The sequence below is a fragment of the Abramis brama genome, assembly GCF_963993115.1.
Source record: "Abramis brama genome assembly, chromosome: 7".
Lineage (NCBI taxonomy): Eukaryota > Metazoa > Chordata > Actinopteri > Cypriniformes > Leuciscidae > Abramis > Abramis brama.
This window is the reverse complement of record NC_139969.1, coordinates 23,723,334-23,747,891: the sequence shown is the minus strand read 5'-3', so window position 1 is coordinate 23,747,891 and position 24,558 is coordinate 23,723,334. Positions and strand designations below refer to the sequence as shown.

General features: G+C 34.5%; 2 protein-coding genes across 2 annotated transcripts; one reads left to right on the top strand and one right to left on the bottom strand.

Annotated features, from left to right (window-relative positions):
• Positions 1-162: 162 nt before the first annotated feature.
• hs2st1a (heparan sulfate 2-O-sulfotransferase 1a) lies at positions 163-12,185 on the bottom strand. The gene is made up of 7 exons (XM_084119646.1): positions 11,769-12,185; positions 4,680-4,912; positions 4,260-4,345; positions 3,753-3,891; positions 2,286-2,383; positions 2,048-2,205; positions 163-1,965 (listed from the first exon to the last, which is right to left on the bottom strand). The coding sequence occupies exons 1-7, from the start codon at positions 11,890-11,892 to the stop codon at positions 1,739-1,741; spliced, it is 1,065 nt and encodes a 354-aa protein (XP_083975772.1). The 5' UTR covers positions 11,893-12,185; the 3' UTR covers positions 163-1,738.
• Positions 12,186-12,799: 614 nt separating this feature from the next.
• Positions 12,800-16,326, top strand: selenof (selenoprotein F). The gene is made up of 5 exons (XM_084118962.1): positions 12,800-12,928; positions 13,966-14,133; positions 14,387-14,450; positions 14,569-14,618; positions 15,652-16,326. The coding sequence occupies exons 1-5, from the start codon at positions 12,818-12,820 to the stop codon at positions 15,781-15,783; spliced, it is 525 nt and encodes a 174-aa protein (XP_083975088.1). The 5' UTR covers positions 12,800-12,817; the 3' UTR covers positions 15,784-16,326.
• The last annotated feature ends 8,232 nt before the right edge of the window (positions 16,327-24,558 follow it).

Here is a 24,558-nt window from a genome sequence, read left to right as displayed (position 1 = left end):
TTTGTTTTTGTTTTTAATAGAAACAGACTGTGCCATTTTTATCAAAATTATAACGATAACAGAGAAGAAGAAAAATAAACAAATCAAGCTCTTTTTATAATAGCTGACATCAATCTGTTTTTAAATCTACCTCAGCAATGTCAGCAGAAAAGAGCAAAGCTCCTGAAGTCTCATTTATTTAAAATGAAAAAAAGAAGGAAAAAAAGAATAAGAGCAAATACAGGCTCACATGGTGGCACTGTGAAAGAAAGATAGTAAAACTGATAGCTATAGCTACTCTAGTGTTTCATACAGTACAGATTGGTTTTGATTATCTAAAAACATTCAAAAGATCCTGTAAAACCTCAAAATACAATTTTTTTTTAAGTAGCAAGTGATCCTTTGTCACAAAGACCATATTGTTCTACTCATATTTTGTCTTGGAGATTTTAGAGGGAAATGTGCAATGCAACACCCATTTCATGCACAAACGTGTGGATAGTAAAGATCATGTACACAGAAAAACTGAAATTGTATAATAAACTCGAGAGACAAATTTCCATTTTCAAAAAGACATCAGTTCCACTCTTGTAGTACTATTAACAATGCAAGCAATTTCATATGATGGTTGCCTATTTCCACATTGATGTTGATAATGGCAATCTATGCAACTGTACCAACATTTCACCTTGTAAAACAATTTCTCACCTTTTTACACGCTATGTCAAGTCATATTTACACTGGCTGTAATAACAGCTCTGTGTCATAGGGAAAAAAAAGGCACAAGTCTCAATCAGTTCAATTAACATAATCTTTAAATCATAAAGCAGCAAACTAATGGTATTTTGCCATGAGGCTTGACAAGTCTTTGAAATTAAGTATGTTTGAACAATATACATAAAAAACAAAAAACAAATTGATAATTCAGTCATAAAATATGTAAAATCTTTTCACAAATTTGCTGCTTACCAAGAACCAGTAACAGTACAATGATCCACATGCAGATCTAGTCATTTTTGTGTTTGTTTTTATCTTCAAATTCTTTATCCTCCCACATTTTAATGTTTGGTCCAACTGTAACTGTAATGACCAGTATTTACATACATATTAGATAAAAATATATTTTCTGAAATTGCTGAAAAACTGCAGGGATGAACCCCAGGCAGAAGGTTCTGATTTAAAAAATGGCAAACAGCAATTGTGGATACATTTTAAAACAAAACAAATCTGATCTGCCATATTAAAGGCAAGATATATGCTAACAACGTAAAATACATACATCCACATCACATCTGTGTATTCCCAATACATTCCATAAACCGTATTTTAAAAGTCCAAGAAAAAGTACTCATTTTACTATGCTGAAAAAAAAATACTATACTTTCTCAGCTTGATAAAGAACTTCAAGAATGTTTAGTAGTCATCTGTACTCTTTTTACACTTTAAAATAAGATGTAAAAAGCCCCAAAACAGCATCAATCGGTCAAAAAGTAAAAAAACAAATCAAAACAATAACCATTAATGTATTAAATAAGGATCAAAGAAAGAAATGTGACAGCACCTGTATAAAACCCAAATGGCAGAAAGGTGGTGGTTGTCTTGAATAATGAGACGAACAAGACTCTTCCCTGTGGCACATACTAGATTCAGCTGTTTGAAATGTACATATCAAGATGGAGAAGAGTCAGGTAGAACACACATATCAATGTAATGTGTCCTCCTCCAGTGTTTCCGACCACAGCATACAGCGTTTATGGTCTCAGGTAGTCTTTGGGTAGATTTTCTCGTAGAAAAAGTTCTGTGCCAGTAGGTAAAGCTCTCCATCTTTTTCTCTCACTGCGTGAGCCCGAACATACTGGAATTGCTCTAGTGCAAACTCATAAAACTCATTCTCCATTTTCCAGATGTCTGACTGCTGCAGTCTGGCTATAGACTCTTTAGTGGGTGGCTTCTTCTCACTCGTTTTTCTTAGGTGCGATTTCTTCCCTTTAAAAATGGACAAATAAAAGTTGATCATTTTAGTTTTAATGTTTTACATATTCACTTAAGAACTTACATTGCATCATACCTGTCCGAAAGAGCTCTGTGGCCCCTTTAAAAAAGCGAGGAAGCGCCGCCTCCAACATCATAACAAAGTCTTCCAACTCCTCTGTCACCCCAACTAGCATATATTCATTCACCAGGTTGTATTTGGCTTGCTCCAAAGCCCATTTGCTGCCAATGTTCCTATAAAAAAATTATTAAGATGTAACAAGAGTCCTAAAAGTGACATTCTGAAATGCGCATAAAGACATTGAATGGCCTACCAGCACTCAGAGTAATGACCACAGAAGAAGGGAATCTGAAGCCACAGTTTCTCTGGAGCACAGTCAGATCCTCCAGCAGCAACACACTCATCAAACGTCTGAAACACATGCAGATCGTACAGTTTACAAATAGACTTTCTGGGTTCAATATTTGATAAGACCAAAAGTTAAGCTCAACTGACAGCCGTGACAAGCAGGGCAGGCCCGAGAGCTGTGGGAACGGAGCGAGTGTTAAAGGCACACTATGCAGTTTCCGTTTTTCTCAAACAGTGACCCCTAGAGTCGCTGTGGAGTACTTGTATTTAACGTTACTGCCGTAAATACCACTCACGCAGAGCCGTCTCTGCACTCTTCCGACCGCGCTTTCTTCGTTTTCTTCGTCGACTCTGCCATGATTCATGTCTGAAATGTGCTAGTGTCTTCCGTAGAGGTATGTGACGTTGTGCTGTAAAGCAAGTCGTGATTCTTGTGAGATTTGTCGGGGCGCCACCTCTCAAACTTGCATTGCTGGTCTTGCCTTTGTTATCGGGATGATTCGCCCTACTACGAGTTCGTTTACCATCGAAATGATTTCAAAGCTGTTATATTAAGGTACAAATCTTGCATAGTGTGCCTTTAATGAGCGTCACCAGTCTCCAGTCCCACAGAGGAGCTCTAGAAGGATAAAAGGAGGAGTGACGACAGTGAAGGATGAGAGAGGACCAGGCCTAGGACATTTATGTTGTTCTATTGTGTTTATATGCGGCAGTCGTCCATGAGGGGCTGTCGCTTGACTTTCGCTTTGTTGTTGGTTTATTTATTTTGTATTCAAGAACTCTGAACTTGAACATTGCTACACCAACAGCAAAAAAACTAAACAAAAAAACAATTGTGGTAAAAATCATGGTTACAGTAATGCACTTAATATGGTAAGTAAAAAACAGGGCCAGCGTTAAAGAAAGTTTAAAAGCACACATCTGAATATAATTAAATTTTTTGTATTCAAAAAATATTTTATAAATTTATATTATTTTAAATGGTATTTATAAATCTTATATAATAATATATAAATATATAATACTTATGTAATAAATATACAATTATATTTTAAAATATGATTTATTAATAACATTAATAAAATTAACTATATTTATTAATAATATATTATTATTTTTTATTTTTTATCATATTCTTTAACACCATAGCTTTTGTAAAAAATATCATAATTTATAATAAATGAATTTTATAATTCAATAATATTTTTAATAAAATGTATTATTAATAATATTAATAATATCTAAATGTTAGTAATATTTAATGTATTGATAATATTATTCATATAATTATATTTATAATAATATTACTATTATTAAAATTACTAGCACCATAACTTGTTTTGTGAACTTAAACTTCAGTACCTTATAGTCATGAAATTCAGAATAATTAAAAATAGACAAAACAACTTTAACACAAAAACACCAGACTCACCTTTTTGTCTCCTTGCTTTCTGCGTCGTAGGCCGGGTCTGTAGTCATCACCAAAACGCAAGAAATAGTAGTAAGACACCAGACGCTCAATGGGGTCCCGGATAACATTTATGTAAACAGGCTTTTTCTTCACTCCAAATCTGATGAAGGGATGGGAAAGGAACTGTCAAGCTCTGTATTTCATGTATCATTCCTAGTAAATGCATTGTATTAGTACAGTCGCATGATTAAATATTTACTTTATGCATGTAGGTGCATAGAAGTATGTGAATTTGATAAGATTTGTAAAAGATACAGGAAGACTTTGAAAACAGGAAACAATATGATTGTTTCTTTCAAAATCAGATGCTAGAAGCGTGCTGCAATTCTTTTCAGAGCCACCAGGAGTCAGCAGGATACTTTTTTTTTTCTTTTTTTTTTTATCCTTCATTGATGTACAATGAAATACAATGACCCCAACAGACTGAGGGAATTTGCACAGGGAACGAAGAGAGCACATAATACACACTTGGTGAAATCCAGGAAGGAAACATGTCCGTGGTAGAACGCAGGCTTCATCTCCTTCCATAATGTCACATTCTTTACAAACCGTACCTGAAACATTAATAAATAATGTTAAAAAAATTAAATAAATCACTTAAGAACATGCTCTGAAAAAAGAAGAAAAAATTCAAAAGGTCAACCTTCTTAGAAATTCATGATAGAAATGTACCCATTTTAAGTCCCCTCAAGCCTCATGATCCCATAAAGGCACCATACCATAACATCTGCTGTATTGCTCTATTAAGGAAATGCTTTGTGTAATTTAGAAGCTGTTTGGGAGAATGTGAGTAAACATTTGGATCCTTCCAGCATTATAATCTGTTGTTTGGATGGCTGTAAGCGGGAGGCACTAACAGTGAACATGCACAAATGATACAAAACTGACCTGATCCTGAAGGGACATGACAGGATTGTTTTTGGTGGTATTGATGTGCAGCACATGGTAGTGGTTCTTGTTGCACAGGTCATAGGCGATGTTGGTGAAGGAGGTACTGGCTGTTTTGGGCACTCGGTTGTAGATGACCACCAAATCGTCCTCCTTTACCATGGACTCCTTCGCCCCCTCTTGAATGTGCCGTTGCTCAATCTCTCGTACCTCATGTCTGGCAATGGCTCGTTCTGCAAAGTATATGGAGAGATATTTAAACTAATGTGTTTAGCCTCCAAGATATCTCTCTCTCTATATATATAGACAGTACCAGTCAAAAGTTTGGAAACATTACTATTTTTAATGTTTTTGAAAGAAGTCTCTTATGCTCATCAAGCCTGCAGTTAAAAAAAAAAAAAAAACAGTAATATTATGAAATATTATTACAATTTAAAATAATGGTTCTCTTTTTTAATATATTTTAAAATGTAATTTATTTTTGTGATGCAAAGCTGAATTTTCATCAGCAAGTACTCCAGTCTTTGGTGTCTTATGATCCTTCAGAAATCATTCTAATATGCTGATTTGATACTCAGTTATTATCAATGATGGAAACAGTGGTGCTGTTTAATATATTTTTTTGGAATACTTTTTTCAGGATTCATTGATGAGTAAAACGTTAACAGCATTTATTCATAAAAACAGCATTTATTCAAAATAAAAACATTTCTAACAATATAAATCGTTACCATCACCTTTTATCAATTTAACGCATCCTTGTTGAATTAAAGTACTAATTTCTTTAAAAAAAAATAGTTATTGTTCCCAAACTTTTGAACGGTAGTGTATATTGTTACAAAAGATTTCTATTCTAAATAAATACAGTTCTTTTTAACTTTTTATTCATCAAATAATCCTGAAAAAAGTATCTCAGGTTATAAAAAAAATATTAAGCAGCACAACTGTTTCCAACATTGATCATAAATCAGCATATTAGAATGATTTCTGAAGGATCATAAGACACCAAAGACTGGAGTACTTGCTGATGAAAATTCAGCTTTGCATCACAAAAATAAATTACATTTTAAAGTATATTAAAAAAGAGAACCATTATTTTAAATTGTAATAATATTTCATAATATTACTGTTTTGTTTTTTTTTTGTTTTTTTTTAACTGCAGGCTTGATGAGCATAAGAGACTTCTTTCAAAAACATTAAAAATAGTAACGTTTCCAAACTTTTGACTGGTACTGTATATATATATTTTTTTTGCATAATTCATTTAAACAAAATACTGCAAATAAACCTGCCATATACCAGATTCATACAGGAATACTCCAAGTACTGTATGTTGAGGGAACAGAACTGTAAAGAATACTAGATAAATAATTATATCCTAAAGGAAAATATGTCTTTCATTATATTTCTGCACAATGCATAATAATTATAAAATTATATTATAATAATACTTTATATAATCAACTAGTAAGGGATTCACATTTGATAATATTCTTATGTATTCTTACATTTCATTTTTTTGACAAAGGTAAAAGAACAATTAATTTTCCAGAACGGTCTATTTACATACTGTATTATTTTTAATATTTTTTTTATATTTTTATATATTATACACAGTAACACTTAAAAATGTTAAGCAGCAACAACTGTTTTCAACATTGATAATAATAATCAGAAATGTTTCTTGAACAGCAAATCAGCATTGAATGATTTCTGAAGGATCATGTGACACTGAAGACTGGAGTAATGAAGCTGAAAATTCAGCTTTGCATCACAGGAATAAAGTACATTTCTAAATAAATTCAAATAGACAACATTTATTTTAAATTATAATAATATTTCACAATATTACGGTTTTTACTGTATTTTTGATCAAATAAATGCAGCCTTGGTGTATTAGAGTAATGCAAAGTACAGTGAATTCATGAACAAAATGTAGAGGTTGAAACAGAAAGGTCCTATGGCCTTGTAATCCTCGTGAGACCTTGAGATAGAACTTTTGACAGTATACACGACGCGGTGACAGAAGTGTGTGAATGTGAGCTGGGGAACGGGCAGCTGTTACCCTGAGGTGATGATGTCAAGCCAACCACGGCACATTCCCGCTCAGCTCCGACTGCTCTCGAGTCTCTAACCATCACATGTGGACAACTGGCATCGCCCATGACAACAACTGTTGCTATGCCATATTATGATGTCAGACTCTCCCACGACAACAGAGAATATCTTGTCACTCGTGCAAAAAGCATTTTGTTATTTTAAAATTGTGAGAAAAAAACAAAGACTAAACCTAGAGAATAAGAAATTTGCCTCTGACCTACTTTTTTTTTAACTTGTTTTTGTGTGTGCTGAGCTGTAATGGAAAATGTTTGACTCTGAGGTAAAAGAGTCGTCAGGGTTCAAGCACTTATGGGTAGACGTGACTGTTTCACCATCTCATTACGGGTGCAATACCCAGCCTAATGTAATAATTTAATTGCACGTTAATGAGAAAAACACCCTGAACCATTTCCTATTTCCTACATGATGGACACAAAACTGCTGCTTTATGCCGAATGAAAGCGCTCATTTAAAAACAGACAAGAGGGCCCTCAGGCTGATTGTGTGTAACTGATGCTATGACTGTAGACATTCACTTCTATTAGCCTTCACACACCGCCTTCTCTAATAAGCACATCCTCACAAGTAACTTATTAAATCTTACTGTTTTTTCTTGTACCCTGAAAACATTACTTAAAATGAATTTTTGCAGTTGCTGTAGTGTTTTTCGAGCAATTCACATTTACACTATCCCTAAGAAAAGTAATAAATATGTAACAAACCCAATACTCAAAAACACATGAAAAAATAATGCAATTCATACATACAATGTCTTGAATACATCTCTACTAAGATGATTATGTTTATAAATTCTAAATGATTTATATTTGGTATTTTATTGGGGACATAATGATTCATGATATTTGGGGGGGGGGGGGGGGGATTATTATTCATTAAAATGTAAACTTTTGTCAAAAGCTTAAAAAAATCATATAAAAACATATTACATGTGTAAGCAACGATATTTAAAACTTTTTTAAAATCAAAGATCTAATACAATTCATGATGTGAAATGACAGTGCAAAATCTGAGTGTCTTGTTCCAGTAAAGGTCAAAAATAATAAGATGAGCGAATGAAATTTAATATCTACAAGTGTCAAGCTGTTCAGGAGGGGAGGAGGATTTATGGCAGTCAGCTGCCAAACCTGACGAGTTAAACTCTGACTGATGTCTTTTCAATAGGCTACTTCAAATCAGGTTACAGTCTTTCCTTAGATAGAACAAAATAAATCCAGTCAGATTTCCCTCTGAGAGTCTCTACAACATGGAGGTCACTGTGGGGTCATTTTTATGTTCAAGCTTGAAGAAAGTGACATTATCATGCCACAACAACATTTACAGCCTTGATAGAGTAAAGGCTGAGTGAGAGAAATGCAGCGCGTCCCAATTCGCATACTATCCATCCTAAATAGTATTCGAAAATAGAATTAGTACGTCCCAAATTGTAGTATGCTGAAATAAATGAGTGATCCAAAGATACCCGGATGGTCTACTATTTCCAGTCAGAATCTGAAGTGCAGATCGATGCACACTCTAACGGCTAATATTGCCCACATATTGTACATATTTATGCGGGTTCGGGGTACGGTTCATCCGGAATAGTACAGCAGCATTCACAATCACATCATGCAAATGTACCGAACTCTGACGTCAATCGAACCCGGGTGCATGCGCACTAAAAGTGCTAGTGTGAAAGCACTCTTAAGTACAAAAGAAAAACAGACATGTCCTGTGTACAAAGAGGCCATAAAAATCGACTAAGAAATGCAGGCAGATGTATGCCTCTGGTATTCAAGGGGGCTTTGAAGTTTTAATAAATAGTTAGTAAAGTATTAAGTTTATAATCTGCCCCGGGTTATGCACCATCTGGTTATACTTAGTGAGATTTCCTATGCATAAGTAAGATTAGTATAAAGTGTACCACGCATTTTTCAGTTTGTTTGACCATTAGGTTGAAATTATCATCATCACATGTAGACTAAACGGTATTGATTTGTCTTTCAGTTGACTCAAAATTTTTACAAATTTACATCTAGAGGTATTAGAAAAATGTATGAAACAACTTGTAACCCTGACAAAACTCACACATATTTTAGGTTTAGGAAAGATTTTTTCATTTTGAAAGAAATGAATCCTTTTATTCAGGAAGGATGCATTCAATTGATCAAAAGTGACACTAAACACATGTATAAGAATACAAAAAAATGTATCACGGTTTCCACAAAAATATTAAGCAGCACAACTGTTTTCAACATTATAATAAAAATAAATGTTTCCTGAGCAATGTAATGTAATGATGCTGAAAATTCAGCTTATCCATCATAGAAATGAATAGCATTTTAACATATATTCAAATAGAAAACACATTACTAGTCACATTATTACTGTTTTTTTGATCAAATACAGAGACTTGATCAGCATAAGAGACTTATTTAAAAAAAACATCTTACCAACCCCAAACTTTTGAACGGCAGTGGTTACTTTATATATAATATTTATTAGTTTGATAAATAAATGAAACATTATCATAAACACATACACTTTTAAATTTTACATACATTTTTAAAGACTACAATAAGTATTTGTTTAGTTTATGTCATCCACTGGCTCTGAAACCTTTTCAACAACTAACGGTGCTTTCAAAGTCTTTAAGCTTCATAAACACATGGCTATTTTGGATCTAAAAATGTACAATAGTCAATGTGTTGGTGCCAAGCTATAAGACATGGGCTTATGTTCTTTCACAGCCTCATCAGGGCTAAAAACAAAACCAATTTGAAGCTTGTTTAAAGGGAATCCCAGAACTTCCATTAGCAAATGGAGACAAACTACTATCAGGTTAGATATCAAATGACTTTTCCGATGCTGATGAACCGTGAAAGTGTATGTCAGCTGCCATCATTAGAGAAAAACGGAAAGATAATAAATCAACATTTCAAATCGATGCGACACATGAAAAATAGTCAGAAAACAATCCTGAAATTGAGGCACATAAAACAGTTCACACTTGATATACATGTACTAAAGACCCCATTTGTTCACAGTCAAACAAGACAGGATGACAGTTTCAAAAACATCATCAATTTATGCAGTGCAAAGACTGACAGCTTTCTCCAGGTCTAACCAGATGGAAAACCTTCCTCTCACCTTTCTGCCTGTTAACGGCTCTCTCATATAACTATTCATAGAGCAAAAACCTGTTGGTTGATGTAACTCAGCGTGGATGGTGGGAACCAGCTAACCTAAACAACAGCTTGCCAATTTTTAGTGGAAAGAACATCGCTTATTCAAACAAACAAAGCATTAGCCTATAATAACTTGAGTATAGCACAGATATATCTCTGTGAAGGTGCTGTGAAACAGATATGATGATGCAGAAGTGATGTGTTACAGTCAAACTGGTGTAGCATTCAGAATAGCCTGTACAGGACATGAAATATAGCCCATATCCGATCGCTCTATAGGCATGTGCGTTTGACATGTCTCACTAGTTAGACATGTGGCTTGTGTTTGGAATTACAGAAGCACTCAACCAAAATACAAAAGCCCAGTATTGACAAGTGTACTTCACAGATTTTTTTAAATAACTGATCTTGTTCTTTTCAATCGATTAGTTGTAATGAGGAGAAAACATTGTAGATAATTATGTAAAACACCGTCAAATATTTATAAATACATTTATAACAACATTTTTAATAAATCTGCTAAAATCAAAATCAGTCTTCATCCTGAAGATCCTCGTCCATATTTCAAGTGCTTCACCATCTCACTCAGCTCTTGTGAGGTAAAAACGAAATTCTTCTTATTAAGCGCAAAGGTCTATATTTTCTGTGGCACACACAGCCATGCTGTGCAAGCTGTGTCACATACACTACCATTCAAATTTTTCAAATTTAGTTTATTTTACACACTTTAAGCATTATCGTATCGCATATCGCATTATTCAATGGGTTATTATCGCATATCGCATTTTTCTTCAATATCGTGCAGCCCTAGTTTGAATGTTTTTGAAAGAAGTCTCTAATGCTCACCAAGGCTGCATTTCTTTAAAAAATAATATTGTGGAATATGAACACAATTTAAAATATCTGTTGTCTATTTGAATAAAATGTCATTTATTCCTGTGATGGCAAAGCTGAATTTTCAGCATCATGACTCATTTGACAAACATTTCTTATTATTAATTTAAAAAAATAGCTGTGCTGTACATTTTATAAATCTTTAGTAACACATTTTGACTGTCAATTTTGGTTAATTTAATTCATTCTTGTTTAATTGATGTCTTTTTAGAAAAGGGTTCCACTCATTTTATGTAGGTCCTGTTAATAACAAGACACACCAGAAAAACTAAAGGGCTATTGGATCTAATATGCATTTATGGTGATTTTATGTAAGTTCTTCTGGCTTTTGTGACAAGATGGTGAAATCAGTTTGAAAGCACCATGTAGTCTCAATTCATTCATTTATTGTCAATATTTATAATAATTAAATAGTGCTGTCATGTTGTTATATCGGACAGTGTTATATCTGATCCATATTGAGTGACGGGCAAGGAAAAAACACAATCCTGCCAAACATGTTGAATAGATGAATCCAAAAAAATGTTGCTTGTATTTTCTTCAGTTGATTAATAGCCTGTTTTGTCCCAGTCCTTATAATCTGTTCTGATGCAGTAGCTCGATAGTGCAAGTCAAGAGATACATGCTTCACACTGATGTAGGAAAATATCCATTGCACAACTAGGTGAGTCAAAACTGATATTGGATCTTGCTTGAATGAAAATGCAGCTGCTGCCTGAGACATGATGGACCATGTAGTCCAAACATACCCACGAATGCCCATTACCTCCCTCAAAACAGTACTGAGGACACAAATCACACATTTATAAAGTTGCTTAATGATCATGTGAACAAATTGGAGCAATACGACAGACTACGCTGCTTTTTAGTCAAGAAATTATTTCCAAATACTTCATGGAAAGACTCTTACCCAGCTTCCCCCGTGACTCCTCAAGCTTCTGAATTTGGTTTTCCAAAAAGATCATCGCAATGGCGAAGGCCAACAGAGCCAGGAGCTGAAACTTCGGCGGCATCTTTAACCTTAAAAGCCCCATCAAAAAATCCAGCACAGGGAGGACATACCGTGACCGAGAACTTTATGACACAGTTCTATGGATGCAACGAGCAGTGCTGTTATTTTATGATCCCCATAATCAGTCCTCGAACATAAACACAGCGAATTGCACTACAATGGACGCTTACTATCCCAACAAAAACGGTTAGGCTTATATTGTATACTTTGCTGCATGAATCAGAACAGCTCAGACTCTACCGTACTTGAGTAGCAGCTGTAGTGTACGTTCAGTTGTTGTTAAATCCTGAGAAGTAAAGGCACGTGTTAGTGCGCATGCGCAATCGCCGGGTGCGTTTGACGTCAGGCGGTCAGCTGTCGCTCTGGAGAATCTCCTCTACATTAAAAAAATAAAATAAAATAAAAAAATCTCCTCTACATTTGTATTGTACACTGTTTATGTGCTATAATTGTATATGTTATTAAGTATGTTTTGTTTAGTCATCTGTGATTTGTACCTTTTTTCTTGCAATAAAAAAAAAAAAAATAATAATAATAATAATCTCCTCTACATTCACTGTCTTTACAACAACACGTTATATTTACCTATAATATATTGGTATATTTACATATACCTGAACGTGTATACATGCAGATATTTTCATATTTATTGCATATAAAAAAAGCAAAAGCTCACCTATAAAATAAACCCCCATAAAGCTATTTCATTAATCGTAATGTAAGTGTTATTTCATACACTTAAGTCTTGTGTGGAGAAACAAAATATGCATATAACACATCGTTCATGCCATAAGGGCTTGATGAATAATGGCAATATTATGGGGTATATATAAAAATAATTCTTCCTTAATTAAGGTAACACTTAATTATTAATAATGATTATTATTAATAAACTGATATTCTTTGGTTATGCTGGTACTTTTATTAATAAGCTGTCGGTGTAGCGGATGTGTTTGACGCACTTCCTGTTCCTGCTGAACCCAGCGACAGCGAGAGGAAAAGAAACACTCATGGCGGGGGAAGTGTACCTGCTTTGGTTACTGCCGTTATTACAAACGGTAGGTTAAGGAAACACATCTGTACACTTTCATCTTTGAAAGTAGATATTCAACAGTGACAAGGAATCCACATGTCTTTGTAAAATCTGGGCTACTTACGTTGAGTCGATGGTTAGCCGGCTCGCTAATGTTAGCTAATGACGTGGCCCAACTGGCCGATTCTGTAAATAATGTAAGGGAAATCTTCATAATATCGCAGATTAAATTTCTACCCGTGACATTGACTAACTTGACATTGACAAAAAATGAGACAATGTTTTTTGCATAATCTGTAATGATTCTATTTTAAAGCTGTTAACTAGTTTAACTTGCCTGCAAAAAAAAAAAAAAAAAAATGAACGAGTAACGTTACATTGCATATATTAGCATAGTCATTTAGCTTTCAAAATTAACATTACAGTAATGTAAAATATGTTTTCCTTTATGTTTACACAATTCTTCCCTCTCTTGGGGATTTCCTGAGATCAGCTGGGCTTGCAACTAGGAAGCAAGTTCACCAAGTGCTATTCCACTTTTGTCCTGTGTGGAGAAAAATGCCTTAAGGGCTTGTTGATTATATTAAGAAAGGACAATATTATGGGGTATAAAAAATTCAATTCAATCACGTTCCAGGTTCAACCTATTGTTAAGCCTTTGCGAATCAAATAAAAAGAATTTCAATCCTTGATTGGTTGTGCTTTTTCTTAATATAAACTTAACAAAGAAATACATTTTTATTTATTGTTCATAACTAGGAAGCAAGTTCACCAAATGTAGAGGCGAGATGTGTCACTCACCAACTATAAACAGTACACTCTTGTTATCATAGCTGTAGCCAAAGGTTGCAAATTCATGCACCTGTGCTTTACCCTCCATTTGCCTTTTTCTTTGCAAATTGCATTTGACGGTCATTAAAATCAAAGTGAACAGCTGAGAATTTCAAACAGGTTTAAGATGTTGACATAAAGGTCAACTGCTGTTAGTGCTTAGAGAATTACATCTACTGCTTGTTTTGAGTGTAAAGTGTCTAAGTTGTGGTGTCATTCCTCTCGGCTCAGCTGTCGTCTTATGGAGCGGAGCTGTCCTCCGAGGCGTGCAGGGAGTTGGGCTTCTCCAGCAATCTCCTGTGTAGCTCCTGTGACCTCCTGGGTCAGTTCAGCCTGAACCAGTTAGACCTTCCATGCAGCCAGTGCTGCCAAGAGGAGGCTCAGCTGGAGTCTAGGAAGGTGAGTTCTGCTTCTGTGCCAAATGGAAAGGCCATTTCCAGCCATGAACACAGAGTGCTGGAGCTTTAATGAAGCTTTCCTGATGTTTACCCCCCCCCCCCCACCCAATGAAAAATGGGTGAAACTTTTTGTTACAGCACAAACATTTAGATGCAACGAGCTAAAGGCCATGGTTTGCTCTCATATCACTTGACTTTAAGTCATTATATATTCACCCATATTAATGTGCATTTGTCATTGATTTCTTTGACAGCTCTACCCAGGAGCCATCCTTGAGGTCTGTGGATGAAAATTGGGGAGGTTCCCTCAAGTCCAAGGTAGATTGAGGATTTGCCCTCAAATATGAGTAACTGCTACTTCAAACTTAATAGCAGAGTATTTGTTTTTGCACACTTGTTACAAAGCATTAATTTTTGTGACCATATTTTCCTTCAGCTTTTGTCAGGAGTGACAAGCCAAAGATGTTCAGGGGGCTTCAAATCAAGGTAATTATTTTTTGCAAAATATTTAAGTTATTAAACATGGCCATGGACATTATATATATTAAAAAAAGTTATACGTTCAAAAAGTTTGGGGTCAGTAAGTTGTATTAAAGAAGTGGATGCCCCCCCCCCCCCCCCACCCACCCCGCAAATATGCATCACATTGATCAAAACTAAACTAAAAGATAAAAAAAAAATCTATTTTAAATAAATGCTGTTCTTTTTGGACTCTATTCATCAAAGAATCCTGAAAAAAAAATGTGTCACGGTTTCCACAAAGATATTAAGCAGCACAACTGTTTTCAACATTGATGATAAATGTTTCTTGAGCAGCAAATCAGCCTATAAGAATGATTACTGAAGGATCATGTGACACTGAAGACTGAAGAAAAGATGCTGAGAATTCAGCTTTGCATCAAAGGAATAGGCCTAAATTACATTTTAATTCTTTGCCATTGATGGAAATTTTCGTCATTTGGGAGAAAGGGCACTGTTATATGGTAGGGGGCGCTGTGACACATCTTCTGACAGAGTACTGATTCTCCGGATCAAAACAAGTGTGAAGAAGCAGCAGAAAAAAGCAATATAATCACATGTAAATAATGCAATCATCAACATTAAACAGCATCATTAAATCAAAACTTCCTAATGTTACTGAATGATCTACTCCATCTATGTTTTGATCATCGATCTGGATGTAGTCAAATGATTGATTTTCTCAGCTTTTTGCTCAATGTTGCTTTTTTGTAATGAAACTTACCCACATTCAAGTGTTGATAAAAAAAAAAGAATTAACAAATTAAAGAATTAAAGAAGTAGACTAGAATTAAACTTAATATTTCACAATATTAGTTTACTGTATTTTTTTTTAACAAGTAAATGCAGCCTTGGTGAACATGAGACTTCTTTCAGAAACATAAAAAAAAAAAAATCTTACAGGCCCTAAACTTTTGTCATTTGTCAGAAAATAATATTAATATTATACTTGGCTTAAACACTGGTTAATTCTAGATGGCTTTTTTTGCATTTCTTCCAGTATGTGAGAGGCTCGGACCCTGTACTAAAGCTGCTGGACGATAACGGGAACATTGCTGAAGAGCTCAGCATCCTCAAGTGGAACACAGACAGCGTTGAAGAATTTCTTAGTGAGAAGTTAGATCGAATTTAGAGTCCCCATTTCATATTTAAATGCAGATTTTTTTTTTTTTTTTTTTTTTTTTTAAATCTCAAACTGAATCAAAGGACCACTATTCATTTTTGTGCTCAATGATGGACGTTAAAAAACATACTTTTTGAATTGGTTTTGTTTTTTTAAGTAAAAGCCGTAGCGTCTGGTTTGGGTTTAATTTATCAGGACATACTGTACTTATTTTGAGTTAATGTTTCTGCTACATTTTGTTTTTGAATTGATTGACGTGCCGAGGCCTTTTATACATCTTGTGTCTGAGTGAAAGAAGTGAAGCGTGTTGAATGTGCTGGTTTGGTAAAGCTTGTCTGACTCCACGTAGCTCATGCTTTTGTAGATTTGCACGTTAGTGAAGGCCTGACAGTAAACCAGTCCCTGGGATGTGAGGCCTGAAGACCCTGTGTAACTCTCTTAGCATGCTGTTATGGTGGAAATCTCCAAGATCTACCCCAGTATGAGAACGTGGAATCTGTTCATTAAATGTTTCATTAGTGCACACACAAATAAACCTGTTTTTCATATTAATGTTTTTGTTTGACTTTTTACCTTTCATAAGTAAATGTGTGAATGGTTTAAGTGATATTGCTGTTCATGATAAACAACTTGAATCACTTCAAGTGTTGTTTCAGGGCATTTTGGGGAGGTGTTTAGGTAAATCTAAGAGTTCTACTGTGCACTGATGAATGCCAAAATGTTAGTGAACTAGATTTTATTACAGTGTTAGAGTTAATTAGTATAATTGTTTGTCAAACCTTCCACATATAGGGTGTGCCTCCAATATACAGACATTTGGAGCAGTAACATTTGTCCTGTGTCATTTGTATTTTCACCACTAGATGTCAGCAGACATTTTGGTTGTATTCTCTTGTTGGACAAGTGTGGATGAGATTCCGATTTCACAGACTAGGCTTAAACCCAGTCCCAGACTAAAACGTTTTAACTGAAAGCAACTTGCATTGACATATCTTATGCTTGCTTTGTCTCAAGATGCACACCAGTAATGTTTTTGTTTTTCTAAGGCACATTTAAAAAAGCTACTTAAATGTCCTAATTGAACTAAGGCCTATGGCTTAATCTAAACTCTCTCTGTGAAACCAGGCCAAAACATCTAAACTAGTATCTAATTCTAATTTAATAGTAATTTCATTTCACATTCAATGTTACAGAAATGTCAGCCTAATCTAACTGCCAACAAAACACTAATTTAAGGACACGAAATATTAGAACTTGTTCACAGTGGATAAAGTTTCTTTGTCAGTTAGAAGACTGAAAGGCAATAAAATATACATTTTAAAAGATATAGGTCTGGTTTCACAGACAGGGTTTAGATTAAGCCAGGATTAGGCCTTAGTTCCATTAGGACACTTAAGTAGCTTTTATAAATGTGCCCTAGAAAACAACAACAACTGGTGTGCTTCTTGAGCCAAATCAATGGTACTTACATTTTTAAGATATGAGGTGCAATTTGCTATTAAAACAGCTCCTACATGCATTTTAGTCTGGGACTAGTTTTAAGTCTTGTCTGTGAAACCGGGGGATATAGTTTATAACAAATAGATACATACCCATAGTTCAAATTTAAGTGTTTTGATTTAATAACTTGAATACTTAATAAATCAATACTTATTTCTGACATGACCTTCTCACAAATCCAGAAATTATATAATAAGATATCCAGTAGGCCCAGATTAGATGCATATATACACTATTATTGGAGGTTGGAACTTTGAAAGCACTGTTGATTGTTGAAAAGGTTTCAGAGCCAGCAGATGACATACAAACGAACAAATCTTTTTCTTTTTTTTAAGCATTTCTACATAGTATAAATGTATTTGTAATTTTATAGTGTATGTGTTTATAATAATGGTTCATTCATTCATCAAACTAATAAATATTTATATATACATTCCCATCATATACACTACCATTCAAGATTTTGGGGTTGGTAAGATGATTTTGAACGAATTTTCAGCATCATTACTCCAGTCTTCAGTGTCACATGATCCTTCAGAAATCATTCTAATATGCTGATTTACTGCTGAAGAAAATTTTCATTATTATCAATATTGAAAACAGTTGTGCTTAATATTTTTGTGGAAACCATGATAATCTTGATAACATTATGTTTTACTCTTACTTTTGCATCCTTGCTGAATAAAATAAATGATTTCTTTCAAAAAAATCAAATCTTACTGACCCCAAACTTTCTAACAGTAGTGTACATTTCTTGTAAATATTTAAAGTAAATTGGTATAGTCTGCAGATGTCAGCAAATGGAAAGCTCTGAATCACTGATTAATGCCGCATGTTTGGCACATCATGCTGCTCACAGATTTACACAATGTGTTTAGAGTCATTCTTTTTTAATGGGACCTAACAGTGTTAGTCATCAGTTAGTCACCAGTTAGCAATGAAATTACAAGCACATTTTGATAGCCTGGTTTTGGACAATTTGCTGAGCCATTCATCTATTTCCAGAATGTGCCATCTTTGTTTTTCTAAATCTGAACTTTAAAAATGACTCAACATCACAGTTCCCAGTGCAACAGCATATCGTGTGGAATTTACTGATAGCGAGTGCTTTCTGATCTACTTTTTCCTCATTCCCACTTGCGTTGCTTTGTCCATGCCAACTGTACACACATCTTACTGCAATGTAAAATGATTAAAAATGTTAAGATAAACAGAGTTTGTTAAACCATCAGGAATCTCATACAAACGTCATTCTAAAACTAACTACTGTAAATGCACAGCATAGTAACATCTGTAAGGATTAACCTTCTTGGTACAATAAGGTTTCATTTGTTAACTACTTTAGTTAACAAGAACTAAGAATGAACAATACTTCTACATCATTTATTAATCTTAGTTAATGTTCATTTCAACATTTACTAATAGACATTAAAATCAAACGCTGTAGGTAGGTATTTGTTAAAGCTACAGTACTTAACTTTTGGCGCTCTAAGCGGTTAATAAACAGAACTGCATGCCTCTTGCGGAAGAACATTGTAACCTGACGAGTCACGCAGGTACTGGGCTACTCCGCAGCTGTACGACCCGAAACAGTCTAAAATAGTCCGAATATAAACATTTATTATAGGTGAACCGTAGTGATTCAGGATAAGACAAAATACGGTTTGGAAAATGGATTCATGATGTACTCGCTCATTTTAGAATTTTTGGCCCTGAGTTCAATATGGGCAACCCCCTTTTTTCTGAGCATGTTATTGGCCAAGGCTTTCCGTCCCGGGCAAGAGCTTCTCATCTATTACAATCCTCTATAATACACAGATAGCATCATAAAGCCAGTTTTTTTCACAGATGATTGCTTTTAAAATATTTGGGGTTTAAACCATTTTGCCCAAATAGAAGAAAAAAAAAAAAAGAAAAAAAAAAAAAAAAAAAAAATATATATATATATATATATATATATATATATATATATATATATATATATATATATATCAGGTGCAGTAGGCTATCTTTAACTTTAGGCTAGTTAATGCACCGTGAGGACACAATGAACGACTGTATTTTTATTAACTAACATTAGCAAAGATTAATAAATAGTACAGTAATAAATGTATTGCTCACTGTTAGTTCATGTTAGTTAATATATTAAGCTAACAAATGAGACTGTATTGTAAACTTTACAATATCATATAGTCTAATTTGTTAGCTTAATATATTTATCATATTTTTTTTTTAATTAGGGGTAGCTACAAGAAGACTACCCCTAATTAAAAAAATATGAGAAACTTTGGTGTTATCGAGTCCCACAAACAGGTAAGGCCTATATAAACACTGAACGTCATCGACGGTATGCAGGATGTTACTAAAGTTGCTCCAAAAGCATGCACAAAAGCAATATGCTGTCTGTCACGAATTATCAGTGTGCGTGGGAAAATTGAACTTATTCTCACTTTTTTTCCCCCCTTTCAGGATGAGTAAAAACATACTAGCCCTCCCGGGGTCCAGAGGCAGTAGTTGTGGCAGATCAAGCAGCACAGCACTGCAGACTCTCCTCCTCATCTCTGATGAGTTCCATATGCGCTCCGCCTGCAGTTACTGCTTCTCTTCAACATCATAGCACATTTCTTCCAGATTTCACCTCATTATCTACTATGCCCCTTTCATCCAAAATAATATCATATGCAAGCACCCACACAAGATGTCGCTCTATCTGTAACCATCCACAGAACGTTTCGTGGGGTAGGCTATTCCTGTATTTCAGTTATCGTAATCTATAATAATTTTTTGTTCCAAACTAAATTTTAAGGATTTTAAGGATTTTAATGGCATTTCATGATTTTACTCCAAAAACATATTAATACATAGGGTATATTATCAGGCTACATATATATTTGGCTTTAATATTTGTATTGTGTGTAGCCTAATCGTTTTATAAAAGCAATAAGAGAGGTGTGCAGTATGTGACCCTGGACCACAAAACCAGTGTTTGACCTCACATGGGTCAGTTTGTTGAAATCGAGCATGATTATGATTATGCATCATCTGAAAGCTGAATAAATAAGCTTTTCATTGATGTATGGTTATTAGAATAGGACAACATTTGGCCGAGATACAACTATTTGAAAATCTGGAATCTGAGGATGCAAAAAAATCTAAACATTGAGAAAATCGCCTTTAAAGTTGTCCATTTATGTTCGCGATTCTGCTGCATTCACTCACAAAAATAAATGTTTTATATATTTACGGTTGGAAATGTACAAAATATCTTCATGGAACATGATCTTTACTTAATATCCTAATGATTTTTGGCAAAAAAGTAAAATCGATAATTATATTATTTCTTTTCCACTTTTTTATTATTTGGTGAGAATCATGTGCAGTCGATATAATTCTGTCATCATTATAAATTCTGCGATAATGTTAATGATATTCAGCAGCACTACTGTTTTCAACTGTGACAAGAAAAGTTTCTTGAGATGATTTCTGAAGGATCACACTGAAGACTGGAGTAATGAAGCTGAAAATTCAACTTTTGCCATCACAGGAATAAATTACATTTTAAAATAGAAGTTATTTTAAATTGCAATAATATTTCACAATAGGCTATTACTTTTTTTGATCAAATAAATGTAGCCGATAAGAGACTCCTTTCTAAAACATTTTACCGACCAGTTTTGAAATTGTGATACCTGGAAAATGTTTGTGCTTTATATGAACACTGAATGGAACATTCATACAAAAAAGAGCTCGTTCCACCCCCAGTTGCTCATTGCACTTTTGTCCAAAATGTGGAACACGCACATCACAGCCAATACTCGGAGAGGGTTTCTCTCAGAGGAACATATTTTAGAATTAAGCTACACAAAAACAGCAAGTCCCTCCAACTGATATTGGCAAAATATCAACACCCCTTTGACCTCTTTACACTGCGCTGTGAGCATAACCCAAAAACGACCTTTGTTCAAAACATCAAGTGGGGCTGACTATATTCACTGATTCTGATTTTTCCTGACAAAGCCTCGCCTGTCTCGGCCTAGTCCACCGAAGTGATGCATGATGCACAGGATAAAAGCTTTTTTTGTGCTCAGTATCGCTGAATAAGAAATTCGGACTCTCTCATCCCTCACTTTTCCTGTTTCTCTATCCATCTCTGTATTTCATTGGGCTGTTTCAGTCTCCTGATGGGTTGCTGTTTCAGATAATGCTTCCTTCCTGCATGAAGGCTTGTCAGTGTTGTCTTATGATCAGTGCTGTTATGAGAAATGTGAAATGGAGCAAAGCATAAACAGTCAAAATGAGGCTTTCTGTCTCTAGAATGCTCTAGTTCTTCCCATTCCCCGTTTATGGTTCAGTTCAGGTCTTGGTTTCCTTTCCCTCCTGATCTTGACCTCATGCACATTTATTTCTTGTTATGTCCTCAGATTCAAGGTCTTATTTTTTTTCATTCCAGTTGTGGGAACGGTTCGACATTGAGCTCTAGCTGCAATCCCTTTGTGTAATGAGAGCAAGAGATTTTGTGGATGTGCCAGTGCTCAACCAGTCTTTATGGAGGGTGGTGGGAACTTGACCTACATAGTGTTTTGGATTGGTTGCAGATGCTGCCTGTTAAAAAGGGAACCTGCAATTGATTCAGCAAATGCTGAAGACCCACCAAGCTTTGTCTGTCAGACCTTTAAATGAATCCCAGAAGTCACTGTTGATATTGATCGTTCAACACTGAGGTAGCAAATTAATCCAAAATCATTTCATTGAAGACTGCATATAAACAATTAAGCTGTATCATATTTCATGAGGTTTGGTGGCTTTTCCAGACTAAACTGCATAATTTCACCAATATCATGTAAAGTATTCAGTTATGCAGAGGAGCAGACTGGTGTCAGTCTGCATAGCTCAGCCTCAGGGTCATTCTGTGGCCCAGAAGGTGGAACAAAAATTAAGCAAAGGAAAGCACGACTCCTTATGGATGAAAACATTGTTCCTTTCTCCAAATGCATGACTCAGTGAGAAACTACACTTTTCCACTTTTGCGGTTTTCCAGCGGATTTGTCACTCAGTCCTTCTTGCATGAATACAATTTCCATGGATTTAAATCACACAAGTATGACTGTTGTTGTGGTATGCACTTAAAAGTAACTTGTAACTCATCTTAATAATCAGATAAATTGCCTTTTATATATTGGACCATTCTTTTTATATATATTTTTTGTGTGCATTAAATCGCCCTGATACATCTGATTTTTTAAAATGTTTTTTGTTCTGTTTTCATTTTATTATTGTAGAAATAAATGTAAATTATTTTATATTTTTTCTCACTCTGTGTTATGCGATGTTGATATATATACTATATATATATATATATATATATATATATATCACATTCTATTATTGTTATTGTTCAATTTTCCCTCTCATTGTTGGTTACCATGGTTTTTTATCAGTTACTCACACCTGTTTCCTTTTAGTTCATTACCTTGTGTATATATGACTTGAGTTCATTGTCTGGTATTGGATGTGCTTTTGCAAACTGTTTTGTTTACCTTCATTTGTGGATATCACTCTTTTGTTTTAATTAATAAAATAACTGCTGCATTTAGATCTGCTTCACCTGCCTCATCTTCTTCTTCAGCCTGAAACGTTGTAATATTTATATTTGTAATTATATATATATTTTGCATCATATATTGCATCATCATTCCATATCAGTTCTTTTATGTTTATATGCGAAAGTGTTTCTATTTTAAAACATGCATTTAAAATTTCCTAACATTATTTCTGCAATTGTAATTTCTGCTCAAGTGCTTTTATGCCACATAGTGCAGCATTAAATTGTACATCCTTTTCCTGGTATATATGCCACTTCAGATGGAGTTTCATTGCCTTGCAGTGTGAAGATAAACTGCAATAAACTAATACTGTGTTAGACCAAATCAGCTTAATCTTATAAAAATCACTCTGAATTTCAGGAGCTTGGAATCAAGATGTGTGATAGAACTGGCGGCTGGTTCAAGAGTGGGTCATCTAGGGCTTTGCCACATGGGACTGGAGGCTGAATGTCACTTGTAATCTGCTCTCTCAGTGTCAACACAATGTCTGGCGGCTCCTTCAGCGCAGCGTGTACTTCTCTTGGAACAACAAACACACATACGGAGAGCATATGCTAATGCCTCACTCAGCATTCCCAATGAGCGTATTGATGATTCAAAGCCTGATAAAGAAAGAAAACATTAAGCGAGTAAAATGTAGACACATATGGCATCATTCCATATCAGTTCTGATGTAAACTCATACAGTGGGACTTTTGAGATGAGGTTAATTTTGTTTTTTGTTTAATTAAGCATGCATTATTTCTTAATAATTTCAGCAAAAGGATTTCACACTGTATATGATTTCAACAATAATTGATAGGTCTTGAATTTAGTGATGTAAAATGATGTTGAGTCTGCCTCTGCCTGACAACAAGAATTCCAATTTTCAGCTCAGTTTAGCTGTTGCTTGGTAACAGGAAGGTCTGTGAAGTGAAACCCCTCAGAAGCCTGTGCTGTGAACAGTCCCCCTTTGAGAGGGAAATATCACTAATATCTCTTAATGTCAAATGTTTTTCCTCTTTGAACATGATAAGGGAAAGATAAACGATTAATTAGTTCAAGATATTTGTTTAATGACAGTCATGTGTTACATGTATTGATGATTGAACTGAATGACGAATAACCACAATTTCAAGGACTTTATTGAGCAGTTCTTCAAATTAGCCAGTTAAAGCATGTGATTGGAACAACATCAGCAAATGTTATATGACAACATTATAGATTCCTATACATTTTTCTTCTTAGTGAAATAGATTTTTTTAGTAGTAGCCTATGGAGAGATACGAGTAGATGAAAAAGATGCTCAATCCTCTAAACAAGTTTCATTATTCAGACAAGTGAACAGAAATGTTGCAGTACTTTATCTAGTCATTCAAAAATCAAGCTTTACTTGAACTTTTCATATTAAAGAGTTTATCACATCTAAACCTATAGGTGGCGTGACTCGTGCAATGTGTCTTATAAGCTTGATGCCAGACACATTACAGAAATTAATGTTGGCTCTATATAGACTCTATAGTAAAATAATAATAATAATAATAATAATAATAATAATAAGCAGTTTCCCATTTGCAATTTCATGTTGAAATTGGCAATTAAACCAGGCGTAAGTTAATTTTAAAAATAAAATTAAATAAATAAATAAATAAATAAAAGTAGCTATAGGTAACTAAAGGTATAAGCATTAAGGAATAGCCTA